This window comes from Bos javanicus, chromosome 9 (genome assembly GCF_032452875.1).
Source record: "Bos javanicus breed banteng chromosome 9, ARS-OSU_banteng_1.0, whole genome shotgun sequence".
Taxonomy (NCBI): domain Eukaryota; kingdom Metazoa; phylum Chordata; class Mammalia; order Artiodactyla; family Bovidae; genus Bos; species Bos javanicus.
The window spans coordinates 96,520,042-96,537,729 of NC_083876.1; the positions used below are offsets into that span (position 1 = coordinate 96,520,042).

Here is a 17,688-nt window from a genome sequence, read left to right on the forward strand (position 1 = left end):
CATTTAAATTAATTTTATTGTCATCGGAAATATGGAAAAAACATTTTTTTGGGTAGCTCCTCTTATGGGAAAGTTAAAAATGTCATCAATTTTATATTAAAGAATACTTTTTGTGTATTTAAAAAGTATTTAGGGGCATCTTAATTCACACAATTCAAAAGGAGCTAAATATGTTCATTAAAAGGCTTACTCTTGCTGGGCCTCGCTGGGTCGTACTGGAGAAACATTCCTATATATATGGCTAATCCAGGTGTCTGAAGCTCAGCTGGAGGAATCAGCTTCTACTGTTTGGGAGTTTATATTTGACATTGGCTGATATCAGCATATTTTCTGAGTCAGAATGTTTTCTCTGGCAGTTAAATCTCCTGTTTGATTTCTGAGATTTTACATACTTTAATTCTAATTGCATTCTTTACATGCTTAATTCCAATGAGAAATTATTTCAGATGAATAATCACCTGCAAGTTTACTTAAAATGAAATTGTTGTGCCTTGAAAAACCAGCACCTATATTGACAATAAATCCCTTTTAAGTTACAACTTCTATGCCTATATGTGTATTTTCTTACTTCTTTGGGGGCCTCCCTGGCGCCTCAGACGGTAAAGAATCCACCTGCACTGCAGGAGACCCGGGTTCAATCCCTGGGTCGGGAAGATCCCCTGGAAAAAGGAATGGCACTCCACTCCAGTATTCTTGTCTGGAGAATTCCAGGGACAGAGGAGCCTGGCGGGCTATAGCCCATGGGGTCGCAAAGAGTCAGACATGAGAATCTTACTTCTTTGGTCTCCATAAATCTTTTCAGTAGCTCTATGAAGTGGGCCACCTACTACTGCCCCGAGTCTTCTTTTTTCCAGCTTCTTTTTTTCCAGCCACACTTAACCAGTTTAAGTGGTTAAAGTGCTAAGATAACTTAGTTTCTAAAGCACTATGATGCCACCTGGACCACATATTGAACATCTACTATGCTTTGTTCTATATTTCAGATGTTGGAGGAGTGCAAGCTACAAATCAGCTTCCAGCGTCTTTTTTTCCAGCTGTATTAGTCAACAGGTCATACATTAGCTATGGGACCAAGACAAGAACTCAGGTTCTATAAGTAAATATTGCAGTTTGCTTATGAATATGTATCTATAAGACCACTCATAATTCTTATCCCAATAACATTAATTTTTGTGTCGCACTGCCGTCTAGAGCAGTGCTCTTCATGTTGGGGCAAGCATGCCATTTGCCTCAGGTGTGAAGAGATGGTCATGCGGTGGGGGGTCTGGATTCTTCAAAAGGAATCAGCTTTCAGAGCCTCAGCTCACACATGTCCAAAATGGATGTCTGAGGATATGTCGCTGATGAGGATAAAGGTCTTTTCTTAATGTCCTTCCCCTTTGCAAAAGGACTCCTACCTCTCTCCCATCTTACTATGATGTACTGACCTGGGGTTTTAAAACCTGTGGGGAACCAGTGGGGCAATTTGGAATACTGGTAAGGAAGTAACTAGGAAAGAAAGCAAATGACCTGAATGATTTGATTGAACACCTTTTTATAAGCCTGGTGGTTTCCATTTCTTTTCTGACAGCAAGACTGGGAGTCTTAAATGGCAAGTTGGCTAACAGAAAAGTTAGAAATGATTTTATTGATGGATTGTTCTGTGAATCTTGGCATTGAGAAAGAAGCAATAAGAATCGGGTAACAATCCTGTAACAAAACTCTCTCCATTCCCCTTAATTTATTTATACAGATAAGTTTTCTTGGCATATAAATTTTTAAAATGAAAAATCAGGAATAGAATTGATGTTGAGCCCTAACTCATTCTAGTAATAAACAACCTTCAACCACAGATTTCATGAGCTAGCTGGAAAACCCCGAGCTTTCTTAACCTTATTCTAGAAACGGGGAGGTGCATTTCCAACAAAACTTTACTCCTGATAGGACTTGTTTTTCAAGATTCATCTTATCTTACATGTTTATATCATGTTCTAAAAGTAACTAGAATGTAACCCCATCAGAAAAGATTCTAATATTTAGAAACATTATCTCAGGACAAAAGTTAATTGTCAATTTGTATACATAACACAATATTTTCTATATAAAATATTAGGATATATCCATGTGTGAATGACACTAAGAATTCAAAGAGGAGAAAGATTGGGGTCAAATTTTAGACTATCGCAGAACTTGTTTTCGCTGGATGATGGTAGGTGTCACATGGCTACAGTACTGTACTGGGTACTGTTGGGAGAATGATTTTAAAATGTCAGCATTTACAGTGTACTGAAAATTCCCTCGATGGCAGATAGTGAAACTGATAAAGAAGACACGTATCGCTGTAAAAGCATCTATGTGATACACTTAAGAGTTTTTATTTAAGGAGCATGTGAGCAAAAATGTTTAAGGATACAAAAGATCAGGTGTCTTGAGGAGGAGCATTGCCACGGATCTCTCATGGGTTTTCTTTGTCTCCCCAGTTTGACCTCGTGTGTGTCAACGCTTGGATGCTGGATCTCACACAAGCCATCCTGAACCTGGGCTTCCTGGCCGGGGCGTTCACCTTGGGCTATGCAGCGGACAGGTAGGCATGGGTAAGACAGCCACTTCACGTCTAGAAGATGGTGTATACCTGTGTAGAGGAAGATGTTTCACGTTAACTATTAGGAAGCTATGCTTTCTACATTTGGAAAAGAGTCTTCATGCCCCCACTCTTGATGCTGAACACCTGTTTGGTTGGACTAATTCTTTCCTTCTTCTTAAACTGCATCTCCTTACCCCTTGAACTGTACAACCCACTGGGGCTGCTCCGCTTGGGTCTGAACACATCTGAGAGCGAACATAGACCAGCAAGGCAGTGACTTTGTGTCTGGGCCGAGGGCTGGCTTGGCTGGACGCTCTGGAGGTGATTCCATGCACTTCAGTAACTCCCTAGTTGTGGTTTGATTGATTTAGTCATAAAGTCAGCCCCTTACAAATTTGTTTCATTCAATTTAAAAATGGTCACCCCAGCTCAGGAGGGTCTCTTACAGAGCTGCCAACAGCAATTAATTAGCGAATTCCAACAAAATGCCCCAAATCCTGTAGGCAATTGGTCGTTGTTTGACCAGACCAAGACTTCAAAATGGGTAGAACCTTTGGTTTCTGCTCCTTCATCTTCTTTTTCTTGAGCTGTTCCCCAGCCCTCCTCAACATGAGATGTCTCCCTAATCCTCTGGGTCTGGTGCTGTTCCCCCTCTCTTATCTGTGTCTTTCCTACTTCCTGCTTCCAGCCTTTTCGAGTCATCTTTTCTTCCTTAATCCCCTCTCATCCCCCACATCACTCTCTCCCCTAGGTGGCTGCCATTTGGGTTTGCTTTTTAGGATTTCAATATGTATTTCTTTCATTTTGTTGTTTCTCTTTCTAATTTAAACATTAGGTTTTGCTTCTGCATGTTTCTCTTTTACAGTCAGTAAAGGTATCTTCAAACTACAGTAAATCAGCTACTGGGGGGAGGTGGGCTTTTCCTACTTGTATTCCAGGAGGGGCTGGGCTCCTGACCTTGGAGATGACCTGGTGCTCTGTGGAGGAAGACAGAGTCATGCATATTCCTTTGCCCCGCCTAAGGGCTGACCGTCTGTCAACTCCTTCAATCTCACAGTCTTGAAGGAAAGGACAAGAAACAATGGAGTAGGTCACCTATCTGTAAGGGGCTTCCCAGGTGGCTCAGTGATCAAGAATCTGCCTGCCAATGCAAGAGATGCAGGTTTGATCCCTGTTCAAGAAGATCCCCTGGAGGAGGCAACCCACTCCAGTATTCTTGCCTGGGAAATCCCATGGACAGAGGAGCCTGGCGGGCTACAGTCCATGGAGTTTCAAAGAGTCAGACATGACTTAGTGACTGAGCAAGCATACATCCAAATTCCTGGCCCATCATAGGTACCTCTTATATTTATGGAAATATTATTATATATCCAGGGCATTTCTAATCCAAGGTTTGAAAATGGTGTGGCTTAAATGAAAAGCCAATGCATACATTAATGGCAGATACCTGGATATTCAACACAAAGGACTCTATCTTCCTTTTCCCTGCCCCCCCTTCTGCCCTGCAGTATTCTTTCCTGGGAAATCCCATGGACGGAAGAGCCTGGAGGGCTACCACCCGCAGGGTCACAAAAGAGTCAGACACAACTTATCAACTAAACAACAACACGTCTGCAGGAGGACAGTAGGAAAGGCAGAGAATGAATTAAAGTAAATTCATTCAAAAGTGGTAAACTGAGACCACTTTTATCTCCACTGTGAAGCAAGAAACTGTGTGAATTTGATGGGAATTTCTCAGGAAATTCACCCCAAGTTGCATGACTGGTGTTGGTTGAGCCAAGATGGAAGGCCAGGCCTCTTGGCCGCCATGACCGTTTCCACTTCTTTCTGTGCCTCTCCTTCTGACTCCACCCACAGACAGAAGTGCTAGGAAGTGTCCAAGCTGCCACCAGGGAGATCGTATGGGAGAAAATGTTGTGGATGAGGGCATGAAGAGATGGAGAAGCTTATCTCTTTTGGAAACTGCAGTCCCAAAGGAAGCATCCTGTGCTTTAAATTTCATAATGTCCCTTCAGAGGCATATGTTTTTATTTGCCCAAGTTTTGCTATAAAGCAAAACGTAGCACTTTCCATAATCTTTGACATAGTGATCAGGAACTTCTAGGAGACAAAAGTTCTGCACTTGAAGTTCTTTTAACAACACTTACAATGATAGTCTTCTCATCGTGTTGAAAAAAACGTTTAAGGTAATCTCTTCCTCTTTGATTCTCAAAAAGGTACGGCCGAATAGTCATTTACTTGCTATCGTGTTTCGGTGTTGGCGTCACTGGTGTCGTGGTGGCGTTTGCTCCCAATTTCCCCGTGTTTGTGATCTTCCGCTTCCTACAAGGCGTGTTCGGAAAGGGGACATGGATGACCTGCTACGTGATCGGTAAGACCTGGCTTCGTCTCCTGGTGTGTTTGAGAATCAGGGTTTGGGGGTGAGAAGTGCGGCTGCTCAGCCTTCCTCCGGCAAGTCTGATGCCGCTTCACTCCTACTGCAGTGGTTACTCCTGCCACATAGGAGGGTGAGAGACAAGCCGTCGAGTCTTTAGAAATTAAAATTCCCACCATTGTATTTGGTATATATTATGTACATATGTGAAAACCAAATATGAAATATCACAAAAAACTGGGGTGAACCACTTTCTAGCACTTTCTAGTCATACTGTTGTTGCATGCTTTCTCGCTTTGCTTTCTTCTGTCTTTTTTTCATTTATTTTTGGCTGCACTGGGTTCACGTTGCTGTGCGTGGGCCGCTCTCGAGTTGCGGTGCACAGCTTCTGTTCACGGCAGCTTCTCTGGTTGCAGAGCGTGGACTCCAGGGAGCTTGGGCTTCAGTCGTCGCAGCACATGGACTCAGTAGTTACAGCTCGTGGGTTGCAGGGCGCAGGCTCAGAAGCTGTGGCACCTGGACTTAATTGATCCATGGCGTGGGGGATCTTTCCAGATCAGGGATCGAACCGGTGTCCCCTGTATTGGCAGGCAGATTCTTAACCACTGGACCACCAGGGAAGCCCTTGCTTTGCTTTCTCAGAGATTAATTTTAGTTCCTTGAAACATTTTAAAAGCATTTTCCATATATTTCTATGACACAGTGTGAGCTAACATTGCTGTGCTCTCAAATATTATTCCTTTGATTCTATTCCTTCCACACAAGTGGAGCACTTTTTACCACACAGGAGATACGACCTGAGCACGAGAGCTTCATTTGTAAACCTTTGCTATCTTCTATACCCAGAAAGATGGGCTTCTGAAGAAAAACTTCTCTTTGCTCCTTGCTCCTGTTACTGGAGAAGGTCCTGGCTGTTCTCTTTCCAGTCGTGTCTGGGATGGGCACCTTCTCAGAGTCACAGTGGATTTGTGACCAGGGAAACGTGAAGCCTTTTCTTGGATTATCACTCCAGACCTGTGGGCTTCCACTCTCTTCTGTTACTGCCAGACGATCCCTCTTTGGGGTGCCCACTTTGGGGATCTTTTGGATCTTTTTCGTGGGTGGGGAAGGAGAGAGAGAGCTGGGGGCCCTAATGGTTGATGACCGGCATAGGCAGGGTAACTTCTATGAAGCGTTTTTAAGGAAACCTCAGTCTCAGTGAATTTTCCTAGTTGTGCTCTTAGGACAGCAGTAAGGGAGCATACCCCAGGATGATCAGAATGGAATTAGGGGCAGATAGAAACCAATAGATTCCATATGCAAAGCAGGAGCTGCAGGAGACGCGGATTCAGTCCCTGGATTGGGAAGATCCCCTGGAGAAGGATATGGCAACCCCCTTCAGTACTCTTGCCTGGGAAATCCCATGCACCGAGGAGCCTGGTGGGCTACAGTCCATGGGGGTGCAAAGAGTCAGACAAGACCGAGTGACTGAGCATGCACTGGATTTGACCAGAGGGCTTGGGAGCACAGTGAACACCGCACAGTATCCTGGTGATACTGACGGACGGGTGTAACAGGTGTAATGTCTTTGTCTCTTTCTTTGTTTTAGAACTGATATTGCGCTTCCCTAACCTCTGTGTTTATTTTCCTTCAGTGACTGAAATAGTAGGTTCAAAGCAAAGAAGGATTGTGGGAATAGTGATTCAAATGTTCTTCACCCTTGGAATCATAATTCTTCCTGGAATCGCCTACTTTATCCCCAATTGGCAGGGGATCCAGCTAGCCATCACACTGCCCAACTTTCTCTTCCTCCTTTATTACTGGTAATTTGATTTTGGTCATTATCAAATTTATTCTTACTCAACAGACACTTAGAATGAATGCTTCTAAGCAAACATGGACATGAAGGAGATTACGGAGACGTCTAACATCTCCAGAAATGGGCTTTGAGAACTTCTAGAGAATTTTCAGAGGTTATTTATTGATTGATTTTTGGCTAATTCTTTTTATTAAATTATAAAATTCCGAAATACATTAAAAGTAGAGTATTAATTATGTTTTGTTATTTTGTAGCATTTTTAGGAAAACCACGAGGCAACAGACTGTACCTGCCAGTATTTCAACATGCAGTTTAAATGCAGTGAACAAGATTGCTTCTCTGTATATTTTACTAAGCAAACTAATGTTACTCAGGAGTTCTCAGGGGAATGAGAAAATGTTAAGAGCCTCAGAAAATTAAATTATCAGAAAATTATAGGTGTAGGCATTTGATTCTTGTTATTTTAATATTTTAATTATTCCTCTAATTTAATTTTAGTGTATGAGCAAATCAGTTTACATAAATCAGGTTCTCAACCTTTGCCTAAATGCTCATTAAATCCCAATTCTTTTCTTCTGTGTAATTGAGGACGTGTATTCTAATATAGCTTTCTTGCAAGAGCAATGTAATATTGATTTATTTTGTCATGAGCAATGATTCAGTTGTCCAGTGAGCATTTTTTCCTTCCACTATAAGCTTGCAAAGGTAATCTACGTTTCAGAGAGCTAATTCTAAGCTCTCAGAATCTTCTAAGTATGTATCTAATTATAAGATCCATTTTGAATGAAACTCAAGTCATAAACTTTTGAAATTCACAAGTGTAACTCAAGAAAGACTTCTTCTCATTAGGGTTGTTCCTGAATCTCCCCGCTGGCTGATTACTCGGAAGAAAGGAGATAAAGCCTTAAAAATTCTGAGGAGCATTGCCAAATGCAATGGGAAATACCTCTCGCCAAATTACTCAGAGGTAATTTTACATATTACTGGTAACAAGTCTTGTTAAAGTGAGTGAATTAATTTCTCACGCACGTATCATCAAACATCTGACTAATCATTGATAATTTGACTTAAAAAAAGAAAACCTTGGGAGGAATCATAGAAGTAATTGCAGAGTAATTATAGTGTTATAGCTGAAGTGAACTGGTCATTTAGTCCATATGTTAATAGTTGTACCAAATTACTAGATCTCATAGTAATTAACCATTCATTCACCTTAATTGCACAAACTATAAATCTTTTCTTAACATTCAATTTTAGTCTAAAGTTTTGTTTTTAAATTTAGTCTTGCAAATATTATCTATGTCAAGCAGAGCTTGGACAAAGATGTAATGTTTCAGCCTTTAAACTTATAGATGCTAGGCAGTCTGCCCTCCCTCCCATCTTCCTTTCCATCTTTCCATCATCCCTTCCCTCAGCAAAGGCATTTTGGATCCCTCTGTATCACTGCATGGAGAGAAAAGAGAGGTGATTTATTAAAAGCTCATTCTTGGAAGATTCTCAATATGCTGTTGATATATATATATATATATATACACACATATATTTGAAACAAGGCCTGAATAATTAGAGAGTAGCATCTAAAAAAAGGATTTTGCTTTAGAGGCAAAGACTCAGTGGATGCAGAATAACAGAAGGATTACTATAAGAGGATATTTAAGAAGAATTTTTAATATTAATATTGCTAATGTTGTTTTCTTTTGCAGCATTCAGTTTGTTTAGTTAGAAAAGTTCTGATAAAAATGGGTTTTGTGGGTTTTATTGTCAACTCCTTAGCTTCGTAGCTCCCTAGAGCCTGGTCAGGTATATTTGGATTTCTGCCTTCTTTCACTCGTACTTAAGTGGCAAGCAGTGAGCTCTGTGTTTACAAAGGTTTCAACGGACCAGTTGTCACTGTTGAAAGCAGATTCGTGATGAATTGGATTGGCCAAAAAGTTCACCTTACAAACCCCAATGAACTTGCTGGCCAACCCAGTACCTTGAGGTTTGTTGTTTAGCTGCTCAGTCATGTCAGACTCTTTGAGACCTTATGGACTGTAACCCACCAGGCTCCTCTGTCTGTGGGATTTTCCAAGCAATAATACGGGAGTGGTTGCCATTTCCTTCTCCAGGGGATCTTCCTGACCCAGGGATCCACCTTGTGTCTCCTGCATGGGCAGGTGGGTTCTCTACCACTGAGCCACCTGAGACACTCACCTTGAGGTTTACAGATCATAAAATAAATGGTAAAGAGAAAACATGTCTGTTGACCATGAAGACAAGTCGATGCTTGTCATTATTTGAGTACATTTCAGCTATGCTTTTAGGGGAAAAGTCATCCCACTGCCTCTCAGCTTGTAGTGGTCATACAAGCTGTTGGGCTTCACAGCTGGATCAAATGTATGGTACTTTGTGCTCAGTTTTAGTGGCCAAATGAGTGTTTTTGCTATTCATGCAATGAGTACAATGAAGGCATTGCGCATGTCGTCCCAGAGCGTAAGGTCTAAAGCAAGGTTTTAAGACTATAGAAAAATAATATGCCCTCATGGCTTATGAAAGGATGCCGCATTAACCAGCCACATCACGTGTTACATGAGTCTTTCTGAGAGGCCCTGGGATGGTTCACGAGAACAGCTGCTCTTCCATGTCCTGTGAGTGTCCAGCCCAATGCTCACTGACTCGCTTTGAGTTCATGAGCAGGCTAGCAATCATTTCAGCAGGGAAATACTTAAACCCGCTACATGGTTTTGATTGTGAAAGATCATGAACTGTGGGTTTGGTGACTTCCAAGACACTGGAACTCTAGTTTTTGCAGTTAGATGATTTCCATTTAAAAGTCAGATTTGAATTAAACTTCAGTTTCTCTGGGGAATTGACTCCAGCATCCTGACTACCAGTGTAGGCTTAGGATCCTAGTCACTGGTCATTTTGGTTGATAAGCCTCTCTGGTCTTTTTAATCTGTAGGTTCACTCTTGTTTTTCTAGCAGCTTTGGGGGGTGGAGAATGCTAGGGTTGAGATCTTAGTTTACAGATCAGAGACTGAACCCAAGACCACTGCCTTGGAAGGCAGATTCTTAACCACTGGACCACCCAGGAAGTCCCTTGTTCTTTTCACATTGGTTGCCTACATTCTCAAAAAGTAATCAATACATTGTGGATTATGGGTTTTTTAAGCCTGCTTATGACCTCCTGGATTTATACATACTGTGTATGTTCGGTCTTTTGTTTTTGTTATTATCCTTATTGATGCTCAAATCGTCCCTGTCTTTGGACAGATAAGGTTCATCTTCCTTGGTTCCTGAGTCTGTCTGCCACACCTTCAGTAGTTTCTGAATGCTTCCTTGCTCGTTAGCATCATGAGATTTTCCAAGCTTGTCTTGTAAGCTCCAGTCTCATGCTTATAATCACCTGCTTGTCAAAGGGGGCTTCAATTTTTTAAACAAATGTCTTCAAACTGATCCTGTCCATCTCCAACCATTAAAAATTTTACAACATAAGCCAGAAGGCAAAGTATTATCTTTAAAAAGAAAAGGAATTTTGCATTTCAGTTTAAAATACCTTACTATAGCTGATCAGTCAAATTATAGGCCAAACCATCTTTTTTTTTTTAATTTCAGAGATCTTAATGTTTCCACAAAGCTTGGTAATATGCAAAATGTCTCTTTCATTACTCAAAAATACTGGATAATAGTGCAGACATTTGATTTGAACTCCAATACCAGCATCAAAGCAGGATCCCATTATATTTTCTGAGTGGGGGAGAATGCTGTCAGTTACTCACATTTTGGTGACTCAAATGATTGTTGTCCATGTCAATGTTAGGGTCACCTTGAAACCTTATGTTCACATAATCACTTCACACCTTCAGAAACATTTCATTGCTTTAGCTGGTATCCCTGCTCCATGGGTATAATGCCATCAAGGCACTCATGCCCACTTTTCACAGAACCTCTCTTCTTCGATAAATCCTGACTTTTGGAAGAAGTTATTACCGAGTAAATGACCCTATCCTCCAAGACCTGTCCAAGTCCTGCCTCATCCTAGGGGCAGACATTCTAGGCTGCAGTGAAGCTAGAATGCATTAGAAAGAATCTTCTGGAATGCAAAGCTAGCAGCTGTACCTTCCTGTCATCACAAGAGCTTCAGCCACCTCCCAACCCTAGCCTATTCATCACTTCTCATAGGCCTGAGAAGCTGAAGTGGTAGGGGACCAGTTCAGAGCAGAATCTGTAAAGACATCGTGAGTTTCTGACCTCTCTCTTGCTCTTTCCATCTGCTGCAAGATCAGGACATCCCAAACTGGAGCTGTTCCTTCAGCGTGGGTCCAGAATGAGAAGAGCTACAAGGTGGAACAGCTGACCTAGGGCCTAGATATGGAATGTGGCCAAGAAATCATTGTTTCCTCAGTAAAAACTGTTGTTGGCTAAGTGTGTCTCAGTATGCTACAGAGATTTGAGGGTGTTTGTTTCTGCTGTCAAAGCTAACTAATGTAGCTGATCATAACAGTACTGGTTCAACTGCCAGAGTGGAGTTTGGTGATCCAACACAATTTTTGGCTATCTAGATGACACTGGATTGTAGTAGATTAGATTGCTGTTTGACATAGTAACATCTTCCCCCTCATTTCCGGTGAATGGAAGTACTTCCTGGCTCCATTGATGGTGGTCACAGCAATGTAACCTGCTTTGGTCTCAGATGGGTGGGGTGTATAGCCTGCCCTTCGATTTTGGGGATTGGTCATTCAGATTGCTTTGTCAATGATAGGTGACCAGATGTGATGTGGTAGAGTCAGGAAACATGCTTGTGTGCTTGGGCTTTGTCTCTGGGCTTCAGCCATCACTGTGAGAAGAACATTCCAGGCTCTCCTTCTGAGCGTGCAGAAGACTAAGGGACATTTGGAGGAAAGCTGCTCTAGTGAAGTCTCCCGAAACCGGGATCAGCAATCTCCCAGGCAGCCCACAGATGAGTGAGCTCAATGAATGCTTATCGTTTTATATCATGACGCTTGTTGCACAGCATCATCTATCAGTAGTCAATGGATACCCTGATGAAATAGCCATTGTCACCTACTGACCTGGATTATACAACGACATCAGTAGTAACACTGGCAGCAGTTTTGGTTTCATTTTTTTTAAAGGATTTAAAAAAAAAAAATCCTTTTACTAAAGATCCCTCTCTTCCCCCCTCCTCCTCCTCTTGTTTCTTAATGGGCTATGCTCATAGAAAATAGTAGGTTACAACTCTAGTTAACAAAGAGCTAATACTACAGAACTGAATATGTCCACATTTGTTGGCAATATAGTCATGCCTCTATTGACTCAAAAACCTGTAAGGCTTGATTGTAATGTCCTTATTTTTATGATGTGCCTATATAGTTCATTCGGAGAAGGCAATGGAGGAAACAACAACCCCACTCCAGTACTCTTGCCTGGAAAATCCCATGGACAGAGGAGCCTGGTAGGCTGCAGTCCATGGGGTCGCTAAGAGTTGTACATGACTGAGTGACTTCACTTTCACTTTTTACTTTCTTGCATTGGAGAAGGAAATGGGAACCCACTCCAGTGTTCTTGCCTGGAGAATCCTAGGGACGGGGGAGCCTGGTGGGCTGCCATCTATGGGGTCGCACAGAATCGGACACGACTGAAGCGACTTAGCAGCAGCAGCAGCAGCATATAGTTCATTGCTCATAGCTAATCACAGCTTGTTGAAATGTAAGTATCAGATGTTACACTGATGCTCATCCATGCAGAAACACACTCATGGGCAGTTCCTATGGTGACATGTTTGGGTAGCTTTAAGAACTGGTACTTGAGCTTTCTGACCACAAGGGGACCATCATCGGTGTAAACAATCCCACTCTGATATATTTCCAAAATGGAATTTATTAAAACCTCATTAGAAAGGGTCAGGCTAGTTTTTCAATTACCTTGGTTACCAGAGAGACTTCCAACACTTAATAGCTGCCATGTAGCCTACATTTTAATGAACCATCACAGAAGCATCAATATTACTGCAGAGAGGGACTTTTCAGCTTTGGGAACATCTGTTTGTGACATTTCCTTTCAAAGGGGGTTTTTTATAAATGTAATTTTGGTTTTTCCAAAAGAGGAACCATACTGTGATTCCAGCTGTCAAGAAGACCATGTGAGCTCTTTGACTTCATACAGAATAAATGATTCCATTCTACCAGCAAAGCCGTCGTCCTTAACATGACACATTAAAATGATTACTGTACTCATGTATAGTGGAGCTATAGGTAACTTTGTTCTATAACCTTGTTCAGTATTTTCTAAGTCTCCTATAAATGTGTTATACTTCCATAGTTTAAAAAATAAGAAAGAGAAAAAAGTGATTACTGTAATATGATACTACCATGTTAGCTTTAATTTGGAATATTCTTGAATGCATAAAAAATATCAAAACACTTCATATACCAAAGATAAAATGCACCTTTGACGCTGAGAATTAATTTAACCATGCCCTTACTTAAACATATCTTTGAAAATAGCCTGAGTTCTATAAATGGTGTATATTTTAATGGATTGTTCTAATTCATTCCCGTGTCTTTAATGTTTTGAAAATAAGAAGATATTACATAGCATGGGGAAAGTATTTGTTGCAATCCTTAAAAAGCCATAAACGCAGCACCGAAGGACTGTTGAGTCCAGAGTGAGTTCCTTTCCCAAGCTGAGTGATGAAACAGTAAATTTCTTCCACTAAAGGAAACTGGACCTAAAAATCTTCCAGGTCTGAGGACTCTCATTAATTGGTACAGATCTCTAGGGAGAATGTTCCAGAGCATCCCATGGCTTTAATTGAACGAGAAATCCAAGTCACATATCCTTTGATGAATGAGATTTCCGCCCTGGAGCGCGCAAGGCAGATTTTCAGGGCACCTTCCTGGAGAGCAGTGTTTTGTGTGAGGAATCGTAGGAGACAGGCCTCTCCCCTCCCTGACACTCACCTGCCAGAGGCCCTCATGAAATAACCTGGCTGTATGCTTCTTGCTCTGAAGGCATGAGAAGTATGATGTACATCAGAACTGTGAGAGAAAAGCACTCAGCATCAGTGTCATATAAATATAAATACGTGTGTGTGCGCTCAGTTGTTCGGTCATGTCCAACTGTGTGCAACCCTATGGACTGTAGCCCACCAGGCTCCTCTGTCCATGGGATTTCCCAGGCAAGAATACTGGAGTGGGTTGCCGTTTCCCTCTCCAGGGGATCTTCTCGAGTCAGGGATCAAGCCCACATCTCTTGCATCTCCTGCATTAGCAGGCAGATTCTTTACCACTGTGCCACGTGGGAAGATACCCAGATAAAAATACAAATATATATCAATATATATGTACATACAGTGACATCAGTCAGTCCCAGCGTCTGAGGACGTCTTTCTAACAAGTAATGAGATCTGCAGGAGCCAGGACAACTAATGGACTCAGATGGTGACCAGTAGGGTGCTCAATTGTCCTTGAGTGTCCAGGATTGGGAGATCTATAGGAAACTGAAGTTTCAAAGCTAAACTCAGAGACAGTCTCAAGCGAACAGGGTGAGTTGGTCACCCTGTTACTAGGCTGGTCTTCACCTTCCCAGCTGTGCCCAAAGGTGGATGCCAAAGGTCTTCAGTTTCTGGCTTCACCGTCTCTCCCAGCCCACCATGGACCCTGATGCCTACAAGAAGTCATGGGATGCCTGGCCTGTCTAGAGAATGGGACCTAGGATTTCCCGGTGTCAGATGCAAGCTGCGGGGCACCCCCTTTCCGCCAGGTGCCTACGGGCTTTCTCTTTCTTCCTCAATCCCTAGTTTTCTTTTAAACAACTAACTTTTCCAGCCTTGATCTGAAGGTCCGACATGAAGTGATATCCCTTCACACACACCTTACTGGTTGACATGCAGAACGCGGTACATATTTCATGTGTACAACTCAGTCCCCGGTTTCTTCTCTAGTTCTTCATCTGGACTTGAACTGTAGCTTGTTCCACTGAGGCCCTGGCCCCCGTTTACTTTCTTTTGAAAGTAGGATCGCTGCTTGTGTCTTTACTCATCCATCCATTGTCAGGGAGTCAGACGCCAGCCCTCTTGATCACTGGCCCCCCTGCTCTTTCTAGAGACGGCAGTGGCTGAGCACCTGTTCCAGGTGGGTCCCACACAGGACAGCAATGCCAGAGACCCAAGTGTCCCCTTCCAGCCACTGGCCTCTCCACCTGGAGGAACGTTCTAGATCCAGACACAGAACCAAAGCACTTGTGTTCAGCTGGTCCACTCTCCCTAAAGCTGAAATACCAGCAAACTCTGCAGGCAAAATGACGCAGATTACAACAGTAGAGGGAGAGTTCCAAGCTCTACATCACTGTGACAGAGTCCTGTCGGCTCCTCATTCATTGGTTATGTGATCTGGGAACCAGGGAGCCCCCCCTTTCTCCTTCTCCAAAGCTGACCCTTTTCCTTGGAAACCATAGTCCTTGTCTTCCAGCCCCAGCACCCCTGCGGTAACACAGAGAAGCATTTGCCTTTTCCTGGCGTAGCTCAGGCCCTGGTGGCATCACAAACAAAATTAATTCAAATACAAAACGAAATGAATAAGCCACACAGGCTTCTTTTATTCTGTTCGTATTGCTTGCTCTTTTTGGTGAGAATTGTGAAAATGCCTGATTCAATTACTTTCATTCTGGGTCTTTCTCTCTCTGATCGAACAGAGTGAGTGTGCATCTGTTCCTGCTTTTTTGAACACTTGCCGGGAGAGCGGTCGTCTACTACGGTCTCTGAAATCTCGCATCTGTGTGTGAGAGAGGGAGACGGCAGCTTTCTCAAGTGTTTTGTTCCTGTGCCATCTGGCCCCCGCTATGTTTCTGGCAAAATCAGTCTCTGCAATCCAAATTCCTGTGCTTCCCTACTGGGAATAAATGAGAAAATCCTAGTTCTTTGTGAGAGTGTTCTTTGCTGTGGAGGCCGCGATGGGCACGGCTTCCAGAACCCTGTACACCCACTCCCCGGCAGGAATTTCTGGGCGCTAACTCTTAAACCAGAGCTGCTGTTGCCATGACAGTTCTTCAACCCACTAGGAAAACTGCCTTTCTTCAAGAACTAATCCTAAGAAGAGCGATGCAGTCTGAGTGAAATCGTTTAAATTCTCCAGGGCTCAGTTGATTGTTGGTGCACACAGATTGTTGGTGTGCACAAACATGCTTCTTTGATGTAGATAACCATGAGAATATTGTGCTAAATCCTGAGGGAGGAAACACACTGGGAGCCACTTGTTTCAATCCCTAGAGATCCCCTTCAGGTGGATGGTATAAAAGGTATCAGGTGCTAGGTTTTTAGGGGCTAAATCTTCCCTTCCCTGGAGAAAATAAAAATTAATATCCATCTACTTTGGCCACGTGATGGGAAGAGCCAACTCAGTGGAAAAGACTCTTAATGCTGGGAAAGACTGAAGGCAAAACACTGAGATGGTTGGATGGTATCACTGACTCAAAGACATGAGTTTGAGCACACTCTGGAAGACAGTGGAGGACAGAGGAGCCTGGCATGCTGTGGTCCTTGGGGTCACAAAGAGTTGGACACAACGTAGCGACTGAACAACAACACCATCAACAAAAACAGGCGGCTGGATGAAGAACATCCAGATTGTGTTGGCATAGCAATGCTTCTTCATGTGGATACAGATACAGAAGGGACAAAGCCCATGCAATCTGGAGATGGCTATATTTCTTGGTTTAGAACAAATAATATGGATCTCTGCTGTCTTCATTTTTCTCTGAATCTGGTGCTTTTGGAGGAAAGGAAGTATAATTTCATGTACAAAAAGAGGACCTGATTGAGAGCAAGCCTTCCTTCTCCAAATAATGGATGTATGTTTCTTAAGGTGGCTGAATAAAGGAAGCTTTAAAGAGTGATGCTGAGTCACTTCAGTCGTGTCTGACTCTGTGCGACCCCAGAAACGGCAGCCCACCAGGATGCCCCATCCCTGGGATTCTCCAGGCAAGAACACTGGAGTGGGTTGCCGTTTCCTTCTTCAATGCATGAAAGTGAAAAGTGAAAGTGAAGTTGCTCAGTTGTGTCCGACCCTCAGTGACCCCATGGACTGCAGTCTTCCAGGCTCCTCCATCCATGGGATTTTCCAGGCAAGAGTACTGGAGTAGGGTGCCATTGCCTTCTCCTTGAAGAGTGAAGATGTTCTTATATCCTTCCCAGGAAAAGAACTTAGGGAATGTTGGTGGAAATGGCCTGAACCAAGGACACTTTTATGCTAGAAGAGTAGATCTTTGTTACCATCCCTAGGAATATATTTGCTACTTGGAAGAAAATCAGTGACTATTCTAGACAGTGTATTAAAAAGCAGAGTTGTCACTTTGCCAACCAAGGTCTGTCTAGTCAAAGCTATGATTTTTTCAGTAGTCATATATAGATGTGACAGTTGGACCATAAAGAAGGCTGAGCACCGAAGAACTGATACTTTCGAATTGTGCTGGAGAAGACTCTTGACAGTCTCTTGGACAGCAAGGAGATCAAACCAGAAAATCCTAAAGGAAATTAACACTGAATATTCATTGGAAGGACTGATGCTGCAGCTGAAGCTCTAATACTTTGGCCACCTGATGCGAAGAACTGACTCATTAGAAAAGACCCTGGTGCTGGGAAAGATTGAAGGCAGGAGGAAAAGGGGATGACAGGGGATGAGATGGTTGGATGGCATCACTGACTCAAGGAACATGGGTTTGAGAAAACTCCAGATGGTGAAGGTCAGGGAAGCCTGGCGTGCTGCAGTTCATGGGGTTGCAAAGAGTCAGACACAACTTAACGACTGAACAACAACAGAGGACTGAGCATGGAGGGTGACTAGAGAGGAGCAGTCTTGCTAACACACTCCTGCCTCCCAGCAGATGTGATCTCAGCCCAGAGCTAATGGAAGAATTCTGTGGCAGTCTGCCCAGTGGGCCACTGATTCTTGGGAACCATCAAGTTACTGCCAAAGT

The 17,688-nt window shown here is 42.8% G+C and overlaps 1 protein-coding gene across 1 annotated transcript in view; it reads left to right on the forward strand.

Annotated features, from left to right (window-relative positions):
* The window catches only part of SLC22A3 (solute carrier family 22 member 3), a 97,115-nt gene that overhangs the window by 35,777 nt on the left and 43,650 nt on the right, over positions 1-17,688 (forward strand). The window contains exons 2-5 of the mRNA XM_061428483.1: positions 2,460-2,563; positions 4,780-4,934; positions 6,571-6,739; positions 7,585-7,702. Coding sequence (XP_061284467.1) covers positions 2,460-2,563; positions 4,780-4,934; positions 6,571-6,739; positions 7,585-7,702 — 546 coding nt within the window. The remainder of the gene's footprint in view (positions 1-2,459; positions 2,564-4,779; positions 4,935-6,570; positions 6,740-7,584; positions 7,703-17,688) is intronic.